We start from the raw sequence: 15,964 nt of genomic DNA on the forward strand, positions 1-15,964 counted from the left end.
AGTGTTCTGCTGTTGCCAAGTCCATGGGATCTGATGCTTGGCTGTATAGTTTCTTATTTTATATACAGTGTATATATACATCAATGCATATATATACACATATACACACACATATATACATATATAATTATATATGTATACATTCACACACATATAAAATATATGTATGCATTGTTTTTTGCAAATGAAATCAGAAAGCAAGCAAAACACGACTGACCTGACTTACCTGTACTGGGCTCACAGTCAATGAAATCTTCATCATCACTGGAACATTCAGCTGATGAAACGATGTCATCTGTTGTCTGGCATATGAAGCAAAGGAACAAAAGAAAACAAAAGTAAGATATTTGCAAGTCAAGACTATTACAGAGGCAGCTAAATATCCAAGGGGAAAAAAAAAAAGGTTTCACAAATGCAACTTTTACAATATTTAAGTTGTACCAAGCACTCCGTATATGCCTGTGTCCTCCATTGATCTGGAGTCTCCTGTCTAGTGACAGTGCCTATCCTGTACTGTTGAATATTTCAGGTGTTCACAGGTGCTGTGCACCTGCTGGGCTGTTTAAGGCAGCAAGTGGATCACACTGGTGCTGTTGAATGAAGTACAGTGGGCTACAAAGCCTGCTTGGCTGTCAAACTGCCTTGAACAGCCTCTGTAGATGTGTCTGCTGGGAGGAGGCTGGGCTCCTCCATAAATACCAGTATCATGTAGGGCCAGCCAGAAGGCACTTCCTGAGAGACTTACCATGTGAGGCATGCTCAGACTGAATATGCTTTCTGCAAAGAAAAATATATAAGATAGACCCAGATAATACACAGCACTCAGCTAGCAGTACTCTTTGCTGTGCCTGATTCACCACTCTGAGGCAGACATATTTCCTCCTGTTAATGCACCTCTTGGGCTGGGAATCTGGTGTTGACCCAGATGGTAACTATCTGTGCCACTCACTTGTTGCATGATGAAGAACTGCTGCATGTGTCAGGTATGCTTAACATGCAACCTCACCTCCTTGCTTAGCAAGTGAACAGGGCTGTGGATACAACTAGGTTGACCAGATGTAAAGTCTGATTCTGAAAGGGTTAAACCAAACTGAAACCATTCACAACCATTACAGGTTTCATCATATTCCTTTGCATTTCCAGCTGGTGATATTCTTCTTCTTTTTAAAATTTTCATTTTTTAATATTTTTTCTTTCTCTGTGTGTACTGCTCTAATTAATGAGCAGCATGTACTGCAGCATGTTAGAGAGACGTGTACTGGTGTCTCTTCCCAGCAGCATCTCCTGCCTGTAATTGCTGCAATTAGTTGAATTAGTAATGCAGACCATTAGGGAGAGCCTGTGGCAGCCTCTGGACACAGGTTGTAATGTTCCTGTGCACAATACAAAATTACCCCAGCTCAGCAGCATTGGCTCAACCATGGCTTCTGATGAAACTGTCTCCCTTAACAGCTCTTCCTTGCAGAGAGCTGCCTATTCTGCCGAGCAGTATGATCAGTGGGATGACTTCTGAAACAAAACAACTGAAATGCCCCTCACCAGGCAGGAAGCATTCTTGAACTCAAGAGCAGGACAGCTGCACTTCAGTACTCTAGGTGAATATTTCTGGGAATCTCACATCTCAGCAAGACTTTCAAATCCTTATTCCTGATAAAGACTCTCCAGCTTTAAATAATGTCTCCTTTACATTCTTATATCTGCTATGTCTGTCTCCTACATGTCCCTTCTTTCCTTTACAACAGAGTTCTGAGGACTCTGCCCTTTTTTTAGCCTCCTGTGCTCCCAGCACTATGAAATACCTCTGACCCCTGTTAGAAGTTGCTTACCCTCCCCATCTCTGTATTTGAGCTAAGGGGAGAAAAAGAGAACAAGGAAGTCAGTTAGAAAGATCAGACTGAACCTAATGATCCTTCAGTCTTGATTTCAGTAGCTCAGATTGAGCCAAGAAAGAAAAACAGGATAGGTCAGTTGCAAGTAAAAATTATTACTCTATTAAAAACAGAGTATCTGTAAAAAAAACAGTCATCAAGTATTTATGTGTTACTCAGTCATACTCAGCATGGTTATTTGGCAATGTTTTGTGGAATGCTATCTTGCAGTAGTTTCAAGCTTAAATACTTTCATTAAATACTTTTACAATCTTGCTTCCATGGGGAGTCAAGATTAAAAGGAACTGAAGGCAATATGTTCCGGCCTTACATTTCAAGGTCATTTTTTTAACATCTTTTTTTCAGTCATTGAAAGTGGAAGAATTCTGTTGAAATCCTGCTGACTTCTCTTAAGACAAGCTGGCTTTAAAATTTTGTCTGCTCAGTAAGGGGACAAGAAAGGAGGAATGCACAAAATAGAAATTTACTTTTTTCAATTCTCCTGGTCCTGTCACAGACATTTTAGAAAGTATTATTTATCACCAGAAAATTTATAACTTATACAGTGATCACATTCTCCAACAGTGAAATGCAGCTGTCCCTGGGTAAAAAGATATTAGTTTTTAATTGCACCAATGTAAAGTAATTTAGCACAATTTAGTAAACAAGGCTATACTGCTAGAAATTTTTAAGCAGGGCAAATGTAGTTAGTGAAACTGGAGATTTATACTGTAGTTGTCTAAGGGTAAGGATGGCATCGAATAAAGAATAAATTATGGATAGTACTGTGAATAAGGAATAAACTATCCATCACTACTAGAGGACTTTGCTCAGACAGTGCTAAAACCCTGGCAATTGGTTTTGATTTCCAGATTAAATTGAGATCATGCGGATTTTGGTCTTAGTTGAACATCTGACAATTCACACTACTCATAGAAAAACAGTGATGATTTGCTCCAGTAGGAAATAAACATAAAAATTATAACAATGGTTTGTTGTCACTTATCAGCTGCTATACCTATTTGATTACCCACTTACTTGCTCAGATCTAAAGGCTTCATGCAACATTAACGTGGAATCAAATCCAATTGAACTGACAATGTGATTTAGTATTTGTAAAGAATAAGGAGTTCTTTTCTATTTTTTCCTCTTGCATATTAGGGGCATCATATGAAACTAGGAAGGTAACAAGGTCTTTTTTTTTTTTTTTTAAACTGGACATCTCCTTGCAACAGAATACTAGTAAATAACAAAAGTTTAGAGCATTTTGGAAGTGATCAGCAAACTGAGGGTCAAAACATCTTTCCAAACCTATTAATTATCCTATATCTAGTTTGGGAAGTCCCTGTACCACAACCTGAAAAATCATGAAGCCTGGCCCTTGTTCCTCTTCTTGTTCAATTTCCCACCTCATAAGCAGCTTAAGGCAGTACATGCAACACATTTATGCTGCACTTTGATACATGTACTAGATTTCCTGCTATAAAATCCTCTTGCAGCTTGTGTTGGTTCTGAACAGAGAAGGGCACAGTAAGCCAGACTCAGACAAAATGCAAACATGTGAAGTGCAATACTCACCTTCAACCTCTATTTGCACTTTTTCATGACTGGTTCCACACATGATTTTATCAATTAATCTCCATTTTTCCTCCCCATCTCTAATACAAGCTATTTCATCTGATACTCTATTTTTTTTTCCTTGGTCATTGCTCTTTATCCCACCCTGCTGATTTTGTGTGTATAAAAATGAGGGTTAGAAAAAGAAAAAAACCTCCAGAAGTGGTGTTAGATTTAAGTCAAGGTCACTAATGAGATCTCTAGAAACCACAGAAAAGTACACTAATCTGTGTTGCCATTTCCTATCTTGTATTTTTAATCTGAGTACTTTCCATCACAATTCATCACTAACTGATTTTCTAGTCCCACCACATATTGGTTTTCCATACACCTTCCACTCAGATACCAACATCTGAATTATTGCAAAGGAATAAAACTATTACAGTGAGAAAGAACAGCAAATTCCTGACCAAAGGAACAGGGTCAATGAAACATCCAGAAGGCCATTACTTCTTGTAACAGTAATTTGTACCTTTCAAGACCTTCCTGGAGCTGGGAATTTTCACTGGATGTTTATTAAACTTGCTGCTTCCACAAGATAGGAGAGGCTAGTGAGCAGAGACCCTGGAAATCTATCCACTAACATAATTTCTTCACATCAGAAACAGCTCACTGTGAGGGAGTAAGGAAAACCACTACCCCATTTCTGGTCACTTTTCCCCATTTTTGAAATGGTTCTCATTATACTCACCCACTGGCCCAGGGGATGTAGCTGGATTAATGCTTTAGTGTCTACCCAGTGATCTAGGGGTAGTAAATGCTAAACATTCTTATGTACAGGGAAAAGGATAGTAATGAAACTTCTCCATATGCTGTGATGGAAATGATGTTTGTGTTTTCATTGGAAAGAACATGAGAGAGAAAATATTTTTCCCTTCCCGATATTAGCTAAATTCTATATTAAAAATAATAAGTCACACTATACTATTTTAAAATATGTATTTCATTTCTAAAGAATCCCAGCTTTGAAATTACTTGGCCTGTATTAAAGGCCATAAAACTAAAGATAGGTATTATAATAACTTTCAATAAAATCTCTCTCTGGCAGGAACCCTTTTTATTCCTTCCTCTGAAAGATTTTTTATGGCATTTATATTATTATTTTTTCTCTCCCTCTCTCTAGTGTTTAATGAAATTGCTTTGGAATAAAACCAGGGTAGGAGAAAGTGCTAAACTCTGAGTCCACCCCAGAGGATTTATGGGCATACTTACCTTCAAATTCTTTCTATTTCACTGAATTGGCTCCCCATTCCTTTCCATGAATTATTAGTTCTGTAATCACCTCCTCCTAATTATTCACTCTAAGGGCCTCTTCAATCTTGACATGGTGATAGTTCTACAATCTTTGTTCATTACACTGTATGTACTGGTGTGGGATATGTTGTGCAAGGAAATTTGGCATGGTGTGGCAAGACCTGCTCAGGATGTCTCGATTCCTGTCCAATCTTTAAATTGCCCAAAGCCCTAATTTATGTATCAGATCCATAACCCTTGCTCCTTTGTTCTACACAAAATGGCAGGTGCTGAATCTTCCTTTTCCAATTACAAAGTTTTTCTTGACACCTTGCTGTTTGGGTACACCACTATTTAAGAAAGATTAAGGATGCTGGCTAAAATAAACTCTGTCACAGAACAGCTTTATGAAATTATAAAAAACATACCCAGGAATGATGGAGTTCTCCCTTCTAGAGGGAGAGAAAAGACAAGGACACATAAATTCAACCCTCAGACAAATTCCTGCAGAATTACGCATTTGGCAGGTGCTTTACTTGGTAAAGTGGGATTCAATTTTCCTACTTGCCTTTTTCTTGAAATTCTTCTGCACACTATACATGTTACTTCCAATTCAACACCATTATTTGAAAAGCAACACTTAATGCTTCATTGTGAGAGAAGTGTAAATCTATTTGCCACCGAGGAACCAGAATTTGCAGTACTTCTTGAAATATGACCATCACAAAATGCTAGGCACAAATATCTTCCCAAGAGTGGAGAAACACAGTTGTATTAACCTGGGCACTGCATTTGTCTTTCACACTTAAAATGTACAGAGAGTAAAGTCAACAAACTTTTTCCTAAATACTACCACTTGACTCCCTCCATTCCTTCCATAGTGCTGTATTTTCTATAGATCTCAAATTTATTATGGACTATGGACTACATATTTTCTTCTATGCCTAACAGCATAGAGTATAAATGATCCCCTTAGAATAGCAAAAAGTTAGTGATGTTGCCCAGTCTTCTAGAAACCAAGATGTTTCTTGGCAAAGAATAGGCTCAAGGCATTTGCTATCGTGCCAAAAGAAGATAGCAGACAAAGTGTCTGTCTCATTAGGAGCCATTTCTAGTTTTAATACTTCCACCTTTTGTACTCTGGTAACTGGGCTTTTTAAAGAACTTTTCGTATTCTGTTCACACTATTCAATTAAATGAGAATCCTTCATCTGTCCTTTCTACACGTTACATTTGTTTCTCACTTTTTAATTAATCTTTATTTGCAAAATACCCTGGAGGTCACTACAGTATAGCAGACCTGAGAGACTCAGTCTGGACAAACTCAAACTACTACATACAGATAGAAATAATCTGCATACAAATGGGAAAATATTAGAAGTGCTGCAAAAATCACAATGAAGTATTACAAAAGAAGCTGCAATCTGGGACTGTATAAACTTTTAAGGGGAGTCTTGGGTCTCCTGTCTTTTAGTAAAGTGTATTAATCTTCTCATTACTGGATAGAACAACATGTATTTTCTTATCATGGGACAGACACAGCCACAAATATGTGCAAGCCTTTTGCACCCCCACATACTAATGCTGAGGTTATGTCTGCCTCTGCAGGGTCAATGCATCAAAGAACATGAAACTAATAATTTTTCTTCATATAGCTAATTGGAGGTAAATAAAAAAACAAGAGGACCAAATCCTCTGTTTGTTTAAATTGGCATTGATTTCAACCAGACTGCAACAATTTGCAGCAAGAGAGAATGGCTCACTACATTTAGTTTTGGACAATTCAAAGCCGAAAGATTAGGAGTAATTTTAGTTAATTCAAAGAAGAGCCACTGAAAACTTGAGAGATGTATGAATGAGACAGGTTTAGTAAAACTAGATATCAGAACTTGATTTAACAAGGACTTAAGGTATGATAAATTTTTACAGGTGTCACAAAGGACATCAGAAAGAATGTAGAACTATTTAAGAGTGCTTCAAAAAAGGATAAAATTAAGGGGAAAAAAAAAAGGTGCTATTTTCACTAAGAAAAATCTCAGTAGTGATCTTTACCAACTATGGAGAAATTTCAAAGAAATACCAGAAACCATTAGCACTGAGGTCAAGCAGTTGCCTAAGCCATGAATACCATTAGTATATGCCCTAATGGGGAAGAGCTTACTCCATCGATCTTCACTCCAATCTAATTCACTCTAAATCAAGTCCATATTTGCATCCTCTCAGTCACTACGTAATATAAACACATTACACATTTCTCTCTGTCATTGCTAAGCAGGCATCAAAGCTATCCAGCACAGCCTTTCAGTTTGCTGTGCTTAGAGCCAGAATCACAGAATATTCTGAGTTGGAAGGGACCCACAAGGATCATCAAAGCCCAACTCCTAGTCCTGCACAGGTCAGCCTCAAGGATAACACCATGTGCCCAAGGATAACACCCTGTGCCCATGTGCCCATTGTCCAAATACTTCTTGAACTCTGTCAGGCTTCATGCTGTGACAACTTTCCCTGGGGTGCCTTTTCCAGTGCCTAGTCACCCTCTGGGTGAAGAACTTCCTCCTGATAGCCAACCTAAACCTCCCCTGACACAACTTGAGGCCATTCCCTTGGGTCCTGTCACTGGGGTGGTGTGTTACCTACCAAGAGGCTGATTGGTATCCAGCAGGCATGTACCCTTCAACAGCAGCCCAGCAGAAGTGCATCTCCTGGCTGCATGCTCCTGGCTGGATATAAAAGCTGATTTCCTGTCAAATTATAGCATTAGGTAGGGATCATGAGAGAGCTACCCCTCAACAAAATCAGCCATTTGTCCACAGCCACGGCAGACAATAGATTAAGGAACTAGGCAGTTAAGTAAGAGAAAGCAAAAAATAATCTTCCCAACTGTATGTCAATCTAGATTCATGGGCAGTCATGATTAAAAAGAGCTTTGAAAGCTTGAATTATTCCTTTGAAAGCCAAAAGCTTGTCTCACTAAAATCAATAGTTCATTAAGACTGTAAAGTCTGACTCTTCTGGACCAAGTTTGATGCCAAATTTCAGAGACTTTGTTCTGTGCCTGAGCTGTGGAAAGTCAACAGGGAAAAATCATGTTTCCGCCTTTTGTCTCTGTCTGCTGGCAGTGGGAAGGGTGATGATGTTGTGAGGCAGTGTGAGCAGAGAGAGAAAGAGAAGGGAGGGCAAAGAGGGGAGAAAGGAAAATGGGGAGGATTAATTCATCTGTTGTTCAAGGCACCCTGACAGGGGAAAGAGAAGTATTGAACCACAGCAGCTTAACCCAACTTCAATGTACCTTCCCAAAAGCATAAGGAATGTAATTCTTCATGGTGTTCTGCTGATAAGCAAATCCTCCTAAATCCTTTCAATTTATTTCTTGGCCTGAAGAAATTACATACTATTTAGGAGCTAAATAAATAAATAAAATTTTATTTCCATGAATCTAGATTGGCTGTTTATTGATTACATATGCCCACAGAGCCACTTGCTTTTCTATTTCTTTCCTTTCCTAACAGAAGAGGCTCTTTCTGACTTGAACTAGAAAAGCATCAACTGGTAAGTCTTTTCCATACTATTCAGTGTAACCTTCAAGATCTGCAAGAGCTTTAAACTGGGCTGTAAAATACCATTTATTGGTATTAATACAAAAGATACAGCTTTGGTGTGAGAGAAGACACTTTCTCCCCTCTAATCAACCAATTCCTCATTTCCATGTGAATTTTCCTTCTTCCAAACAAGTACCTTCAAGATGAAAGTCGTGTGTCTATACACTGAAGACAGAACCTCTTGGAAGGAAGAATATTCACACTGAGTATTACTTTTCATCATTTGATGAAGGACCTTGTGCTCCCTCCCTATTATATTTTTATTTCTTATTGAAAGAAATTATTACTTGAAACAGAAACCATCAGTCCTCTGTTATATAACCACAGTTATGCAGATGGTGCTGATGCAGGTGAAAACTCCCTAAGAAAGGTACAAAAGGTATGCCCAACATGAACTAAAGTAACTAAAAAGCTTAATGCTAAAAATCAAGCCACTACAGCTGACCCCACGACAACTCCCACACAAAAGTCCATGAGAGCTGCTGGAAGAACAATTTGTTGTAATTCAAACACTGCTCAGAAAAGTGACTTTCTGAATATTACATTAATCTACACAATGATGCTTCCCAATCCTTGTTCAAAAGTCTTCAAATGGGAGACATTTCTTTTAGGAAATGGTCTGAAAATAGACTCAGAGTGCTCTCCTTTGTGCCTTTATCCCACTAAGAAGAACCAACAACCAGCTGAACACACAGGGCAGCATAAACTTCAACTTCCTGTTCTTTTCAGCATCTGCTTAAAGCAGGACATGGGAAGCAAAGGCTGACTAAAGATTCTTATAAATATGTAGGGAAAAGCCAGATTACTGACAGAATTTAGCATCCTGCTGGTGTGAGCTCTAGTCCCTTAGGTACACATTCTAATATATTATCTTAAATGGCCACAGAAATAATTTTATTAATATGCTGGGCTACAAACTACACTTGCTGAAAAATAAAATGTTACATACTTCACCAGCAGAAGGGCAGGGCAGATCACTGGGATGCAGTTACTTTTTAAATTGCCCCAGGCCAAATTGCCAAGGACATTGAATCAGAGTCTACATGTTACTTGATTTTATTTTCCTGTTATTGTCATAAATTTGCTATCTGACATAAGCAAAATTGCCACCTTTCCTCGTGCTTCTGTTTATATTGCCATAAAATGGAGAGAAAACAGTTTCTCTGCCTGCTTGGCATACAATCATAATTCTAGTAAACACTTTACATTCTCAAAGCAAAGCCTAAGTACAGAAAACTCCTTTACATTTAGTAAAGGGAGGCCTACGTTTCAGAAAGTTAGAGACTCAAATGATGTGAGATGAATCAGCTGCCCTTTGAAGACTCAGCCTCTAGTAAGAGTAAATGGGTTTTTCTTTGCGTGCTAGCTGGCACTTAATAACTGTGTCAGAAGAATATTTTTCATTTACACTTTGCTCCTTTGCTGGAAATCAATATGTCGTTTGCTGGCATTTTCTCCTGGACATCTTTATTTAGCTTGTCTTTTTTCCTCAGAGGGGAGGGAGTTGTATTTGATTTTGTTCTGTTATTGATTGGATCACTCTGAGCAAGAAATAAATAACTAAGCACAGCACAGTAGCTTTAATGACAATCTCTTAAGCATCAAAATCTGCACACCATGTTGCACTCCCCCCAACACATGATTAAAAAGAAACAAATCCGTAAAGTACAGCTACTGTATAGAAAAGAGGTAGTCACACGTGCAATTTAACTGGCATTTCTACTTATGTGATCACTTAATAAAACCATACAAGTCCTGTTTCTATTAAAGCAGTAGTCTTTTTCCTGTAGCACCTACTGCTGGGATCTCATAATCACTTGCAAATGAGGTTTAATGAGAAATTGAGATACGGGAGATCTTCTCCCAGCAGACATTGTTCTCTGGAGAAAACAGGAGCATGTTCACATACTACACACTGATGGCAGTCCAGCCTGATCCCTGAGGTACAGCAGGCCAGCGAGTGCTGGCAGAGGGGCAGTCGCTGTGCCCGGCTGCACCGAGCAGCACCAGCCACAGCAATCCTGCCAGCATCCAATGGGAAGGGGTGGGCAAGCCAGCCCCAGGGGCTGCACAGTAATTGCCCATCTTTTTTTTTTTTTTAACTGGGAAGTTCTTTACCTCCTCCCCTGTGTCTCTCTTAATTTCTTTCACCCATTATTACATTGACCACAAACAGTTTGCACACACAGCTGTAAAATTAATAAAGGAGAAAATACCCTAGTATGGTCCAAACTGTGGTACTTAAAAATCTAATGTGACAGGGTATGTTATTCATAAAGTAACAATGAACATAAAGACTCTGAATAAATGTGCCTTAAAACAACTTCTGCAATTATTATAAGTACCTCTGAGTGCAAGAAGATAAACAACTATCTTTGAATATTCACATTAATGTGCTAGACTATTCTTGCCAGACAAATATTCCTCTTGCTCTCCAAACATTAACCCACACTTAGAAAATGGCATTTAAATACTGTTACTCACAGGATTCACACATTAGCTCACAAGGGGAAGGCAGTTTCCACACATTTAAATGCAGAATAAACATAATGTAGAAGAAATGAATGCAGAATAAATCCCGGCCCACTAGGCACCAATCAGCACCTAGAAATGCTCCCTGAATAACATTAGAGAGTATAACATTTAAGAAAGGAAAATAGCCACTAAATACCTATATGTGAGTACCTATACAATGTATGTGCTAAAAAAGGGCTACGAATGGTTTTAATTTATAAACAATAAGAAGTTTATAAACACAAATGTCACAAAAGCGGCTGTGGTAGAACTCATATTTCCCAGGAACATTGACAGCCTTTTAATCACAAGCCCATCCTTCCTCTCTTAATATAGGATGTAAATGATTACCAGCACTAGTACAGAAACATCTGTTTGCTCAACAAAAGGCATATATTACCATTAACCTATTAACATATTGACATTATCATGGTCAAATCTAATAAAAATTAAGTTAAACAGTTCTAGACAATATTTCACCCAAAAATACAATTGCCAGATAGCTAACACTTAAAAATCATACTTTTCTATCATTACCATTTTTTTTCCATTTGAAATATGAGTAAACGAACACCCACCTTTACTGGAGGGTCGGGGAACTGACTTCACACCACATATTAGCAAAAAATACATAACAAAAGAGTAAACACGGAAATAAAATCATTACCACCACCACCACCAGGGATCATGGGGGGAAACTTAAGAAAGTTAGAGCCAGAAATTTGTCTAATCATAACTTTATCAAAGAAAGAGATCTGTTCCCATCAAACATACACCCATCAGCTTAAAAAACATACTTGGTCCATCAAATAGTGATGAAACCAGATGAACTTCAACCTCACAAGTTGTGGAACATGACAAATGGCTCCTGAGCATTAAATCAGAAGTGAATTTCACTTAAATGGCACACGAAGTGGTCCAAGCTGCAAATGGTTGTTATGCAAGAAAATTTTGCCGTTGGGTAAGGCAGACTCCCATGCATAACAAGCCTGATAAACACTTATCACCGCTGGGTTTCTCAGCAGCCCCTGCCTAATCAGAACATTTGCCCTGTGAAGGATAAGAAGGCCATTTTCCTTGCTTATTTATTTAGTTTTCTAGTGAGTTTGATTAACTGTAGTAAAGACAAATCAATCTTTTGTGTTTGTGTAAAATGGAAAAAGGAATGAAGTTAGCTTTAATGGCCCCAGAGATGCTCAGCTGGAAGGCACTTACTGAGCAGAGAGCTAGACAAAGGAATTCAGGCTTTAAACACCATCAAGAACTGGCTGACATCATCTATACTTCTACCTGCTTAAAGGGAAAATAACAAACCCACTCCACACACAGTGAAGAGGCTTTCTTTTTCTTTACAATTCTGTCTATAAAGGCATCAAGTACTACAAGGTTCTTCCTTGTGTCCTTCAGATTTCCACAGTGTAATTTGGGAGATTCTAGGATACAAGAATCCAAAGGAACATCATCAGAAGGAGAGAGGATTTGAAGCTCTAAATCCATAAGAATACTTTCACTGTCAGTAAACTTGCTTCTCAACTCAGTTTTGTGGCAATGTTACATTTTTGACATCAATAACCTCTTGGTAAGTGCTGAAAGATAGCATGAAATTCATGCCCACTATGAAATGAAGAAGCTTCTGCATAAAGAATTTGAACGAGACAGTAACCAGCTGAAAGTAGAACTCCAAGAAATTTTTCCTCTCATGTATTCTAATTATAGTGTTGACAACAGCAGAAATCACAAAAGAAATTATACCATTTTAATGCAATGCCCATTAAAAGCCTTTAGTAATACAAAGAAACACCTATGTCTTCCAGACTATGGACAGCCAAGTTTTAGCCCATGGAGGATTTAACCATAGTCTTACGAAAAGGACAGCTTGACCAGGATGGATGTTGCATCCTGCAACATTGGGTTTTAGGGGTTCTTATTTGTATTAGCTAGCCGAGTCCTGTGTACCCCTGCGCTTCCCCCATGTATTCCCCACCCCGCAGTTTCTGGCCCCATGCTGCCTGCTGTTGGGTTTTCCCCTCTGCCGCTCCTGTGGACACTCCCCCGTCCGGCCCCAGGAACCCCCGTGTCTGCCGCCCCATCCCCACAATCCCACTCAGCCCGAGGCTCGGTGTCCGCCCCTGTGGTGTTCCCTGGTTGGTCACTGTCCTACGTCATCATCGCGTCACCCGCATGGATTGGGGGGCTGCGCCTGCCCTCCCTATCACATCCCCTATATCATCCCGCTCCTTCCTGGGTCCTGGCGCCATTTCCCCCACGTGGAGTGGGTCGCTACCCCCCCACTGCAGCTCTCAGCGACAATAAAGCCTTCCTGCCTTCCTCATGGGTGATCTAGACATTCCTTCCCTCTTTACCTCGGATCCCGTAGCGCGGGTGACAGAACCCGGCAGACCCTGACCCACGTGCCGGTGCCAGCGGCACGCGGGAGAGAAGCAGCGAACCTGGAAGTCCGGGGGGAGGCGGCGCCGGAGGGCGTCAGAGCTGCCCCGAACTGGGGAGAAAGAGAGAACGCCGCAGACGGAGCCAAAATATAGCAAGAGTCCCCACATTCAAGATAGTCCAGACCCTGAATAGACAGACAAAAGTGCATGCTTAGGTTTCTTGCTGCATCAGTTTCTGCTTTTTCATAAAAATTAAAAAAGCAGAAAGAATCAGAACTTTTGTTCTAAGAAAAAGCTCCACCTTCCATTGCTATAATGCTTAAAGTAACAGCTTTGGGATGATGGTATGTTTCTGGTCTCTCCTGGTCGGAAACAAGCTCAGTTTCCCTTAAAATTCCCTTTTCAATGGTGTCATTATTGTAGCTTCACTTGTACCAGAAACAAGACATAATAGCCACTGAATTTAAAAGGTGGTACCTCTGTATTTTCAGATGTAGGCGCTACTCACACTAAAGGGATTACTGGCATTACAGACATGAGGGCATATCCAAGCTGGTAGAGCTCCTCCTTTTAGGTCAGCAATGCTGACTGAAGAAGGCTTTCTGCCAGCAGAGTTACACCACCTAGGAGTGTTTCAAACTCAGCTGACAATAATTGGCATAGTGATGTACATATCAGGATTTTCATTGGCAACAGCAGGTAAAATCAAACCACGTGCATTTCTGCAATGTGGGACATGTAGTGAAATTGTCAGAACTCCAAAGTATGACACTGCATTCCTCTGAAATGCTTCAGGATGGAAAACATGTTTCTAAGAAATCCTGTAACTGACTCCAATTACTAGCAGCTCTTATTAACTGTCTCACAGTTATTAGCAGGCATTTAACTTCTGTCAGGAATTTGCAAGTAAAAGACTGCAGTCAGTGAGATTTCTTTTTATTCAGAAATCTCAGGTGAGAGGGGTCCATTCTTTTCACCAAGTCTGTCTGCCCATTTTACACAACTGTGGAATTACACAGAAGGGCTGGGTGCCAGGATGCCTCTGCCACTGATTTGCAATGACCCTTTACAGGGCTGTTAATATGTCAGCACACGATGGCTTAATTTTTAAGATAGTGAAGATACACATGTATCTCTTGGAAACAAATGTCTATAAGTTGCTCTGACAGTACTTTGAGGACAGTGCTGTGTAAAGCATCTGAAGAAAGATTATAGAATTCTGAAATTGTTTGGGTTGGAAAAGATCTTTAAGATCACTAAGTCCAACCATTAACCTAACACTGCCAATTCCATCACTAAACCATGTCCCTAAGTGCCACATCTACGCATCTTTTAAATACCTCCGGGGATGATGAGTCAACCACTTCCCTGGGCAGCCTACCCTGATTTTATCCAGTTCTTTATATTTTGTGAGCAGAAAGACTCACTCTGTCCAAATGGAACTCCCATACGGACTGTAACAAACTGTTAAGGGCTGAAGTAGGAGGGACATAAGAAACATTATGCTCCCTTTAATGTTTCTGAAATGAAATAAAATATTGGAGGTGACTTCACAGTTCCTAAAATCTGAAGTTCCTGCACACAGGAATTTCTTGCAACTTCCTCATCAGCAGGGAAAGCCTGCAGTGCATATCTATAGAAGTAAATGGCAGCAGAGCTTAACACCAAAGGCAAATGACCCTCAGAAAAAGAGCCCTGCCATGATGAACTACCAGTACTCATCAGAACACAAAACTTGCTTTCACAAGCGCTAACACAGCTTTTCCAACAGGTGCAGAGTAAAGCTCTGTAACCTCTCTACCAGGCAGCTTTGAATCTCAGCACCTCATAGGTAGTGGAACAAATTGCCTGGCTGGTCCCAGGATATCCCTTTTACCTAAGTCTCCCACTTACCCAGAATGTGCAATTGATCGAAACAAGTGCTACAGCCTGACACCATGGAGCGCTTGACAGCTGTCAACTCATTAAGTTCTATTCACCGGCTTCCCACCTCCTTGCCAATGTATTACATAAATTGCATTTTAGCTGGCAGCCTTTTCCTTTGCCTGAAACCATTTTGTACTGAGCATATTTAAGTTCATTGTTTTTTTTTTTTAAATGAATTTATTCCCTTCCCTTTGGTAATTTGCCTTGCCTTGCAACAGTTTGAATGGGCTGCAGGATACTGTTTCATTATCAAGCTGCAACTGGAAATGAATATTTTATAGCAGCTGAACAGAGGTAAATGACTATATCCTAATTACACAAAACAAAAGGAAGACAGAAAGAAAAATGAATTTAATTAATGAAATATTGATGCAATTTACAGACAAAGCTTTCCCATTTAGAAGGGAATTCCTGCATTGTGAATTTTATAAAGAGCTGGAGGTTCACTGCCTCCTTCTTGATTTATCTAGTTACGTGTCTCATATTTAATTTTTGCTTCTTTCAGGCTCTTTAAAATGCCTGAAGATATGTCTGGTATCTGTCCACACTAAGTCCCAGATGTAAGTGCTTCAAATGCAAATATATACTTATAATAAATGTGTTGTAAGAACATGTAGAACCAGAGCAGAAGTGCAGCCATGCTAGCTCAAACTCCACTGAAGCCTTGACTCCTGCCACTGGCAACAGACATTTATGTTTGCTGACAGATAAAGGATAAACACAAGAGAAACCTGCAGAAGTACTTTTCTCTCACATATGCCAGTTGGAGTGGCAAGCATCAGTTAGGAAGTGGTTATACCTTCAACTCTGTGCTGCA

The 15,964-nt window shown here is 39.6% G+C and overlaps 1 protein-coding gene across 2 annotated transcripts in view; it reads right to left on the reverse strand.

The window, feature by feature from the left end:
* Positions 1–15,964, reverse strand: part of NRXN3 (neurexin 3) — a 751,638-nt gene that overhangs the window by 37,866 nt on the left and 697,808 nt on the right. For both annotated transcript variants that reach the window (XM_053944975.1, XM_053944976.1), the window contains one exon: positions 227–302. In XM_053944975.1, coding sequence (XP_053800950.1) covers positions 227–302 — 76 coding nt within the window. The remainder of the gene's footprint in view (positions 1–226; positions 303–15,964) is intronic.

Source organism: Vidua chalybeata, chromosome 6 (genome assembly GCF_026979565.1).
Source record: "Vidua chalybeata isolate OUT-0048 chromosome 6, bVidCha1 merged haplotype, whole genome shotgun sequence".
Lineage (NCBI taxonomy): Eukaryota > Metazoa > Chordata > Aves > Passeriformes > Viduidae > Vidua > Vidua chalybeata.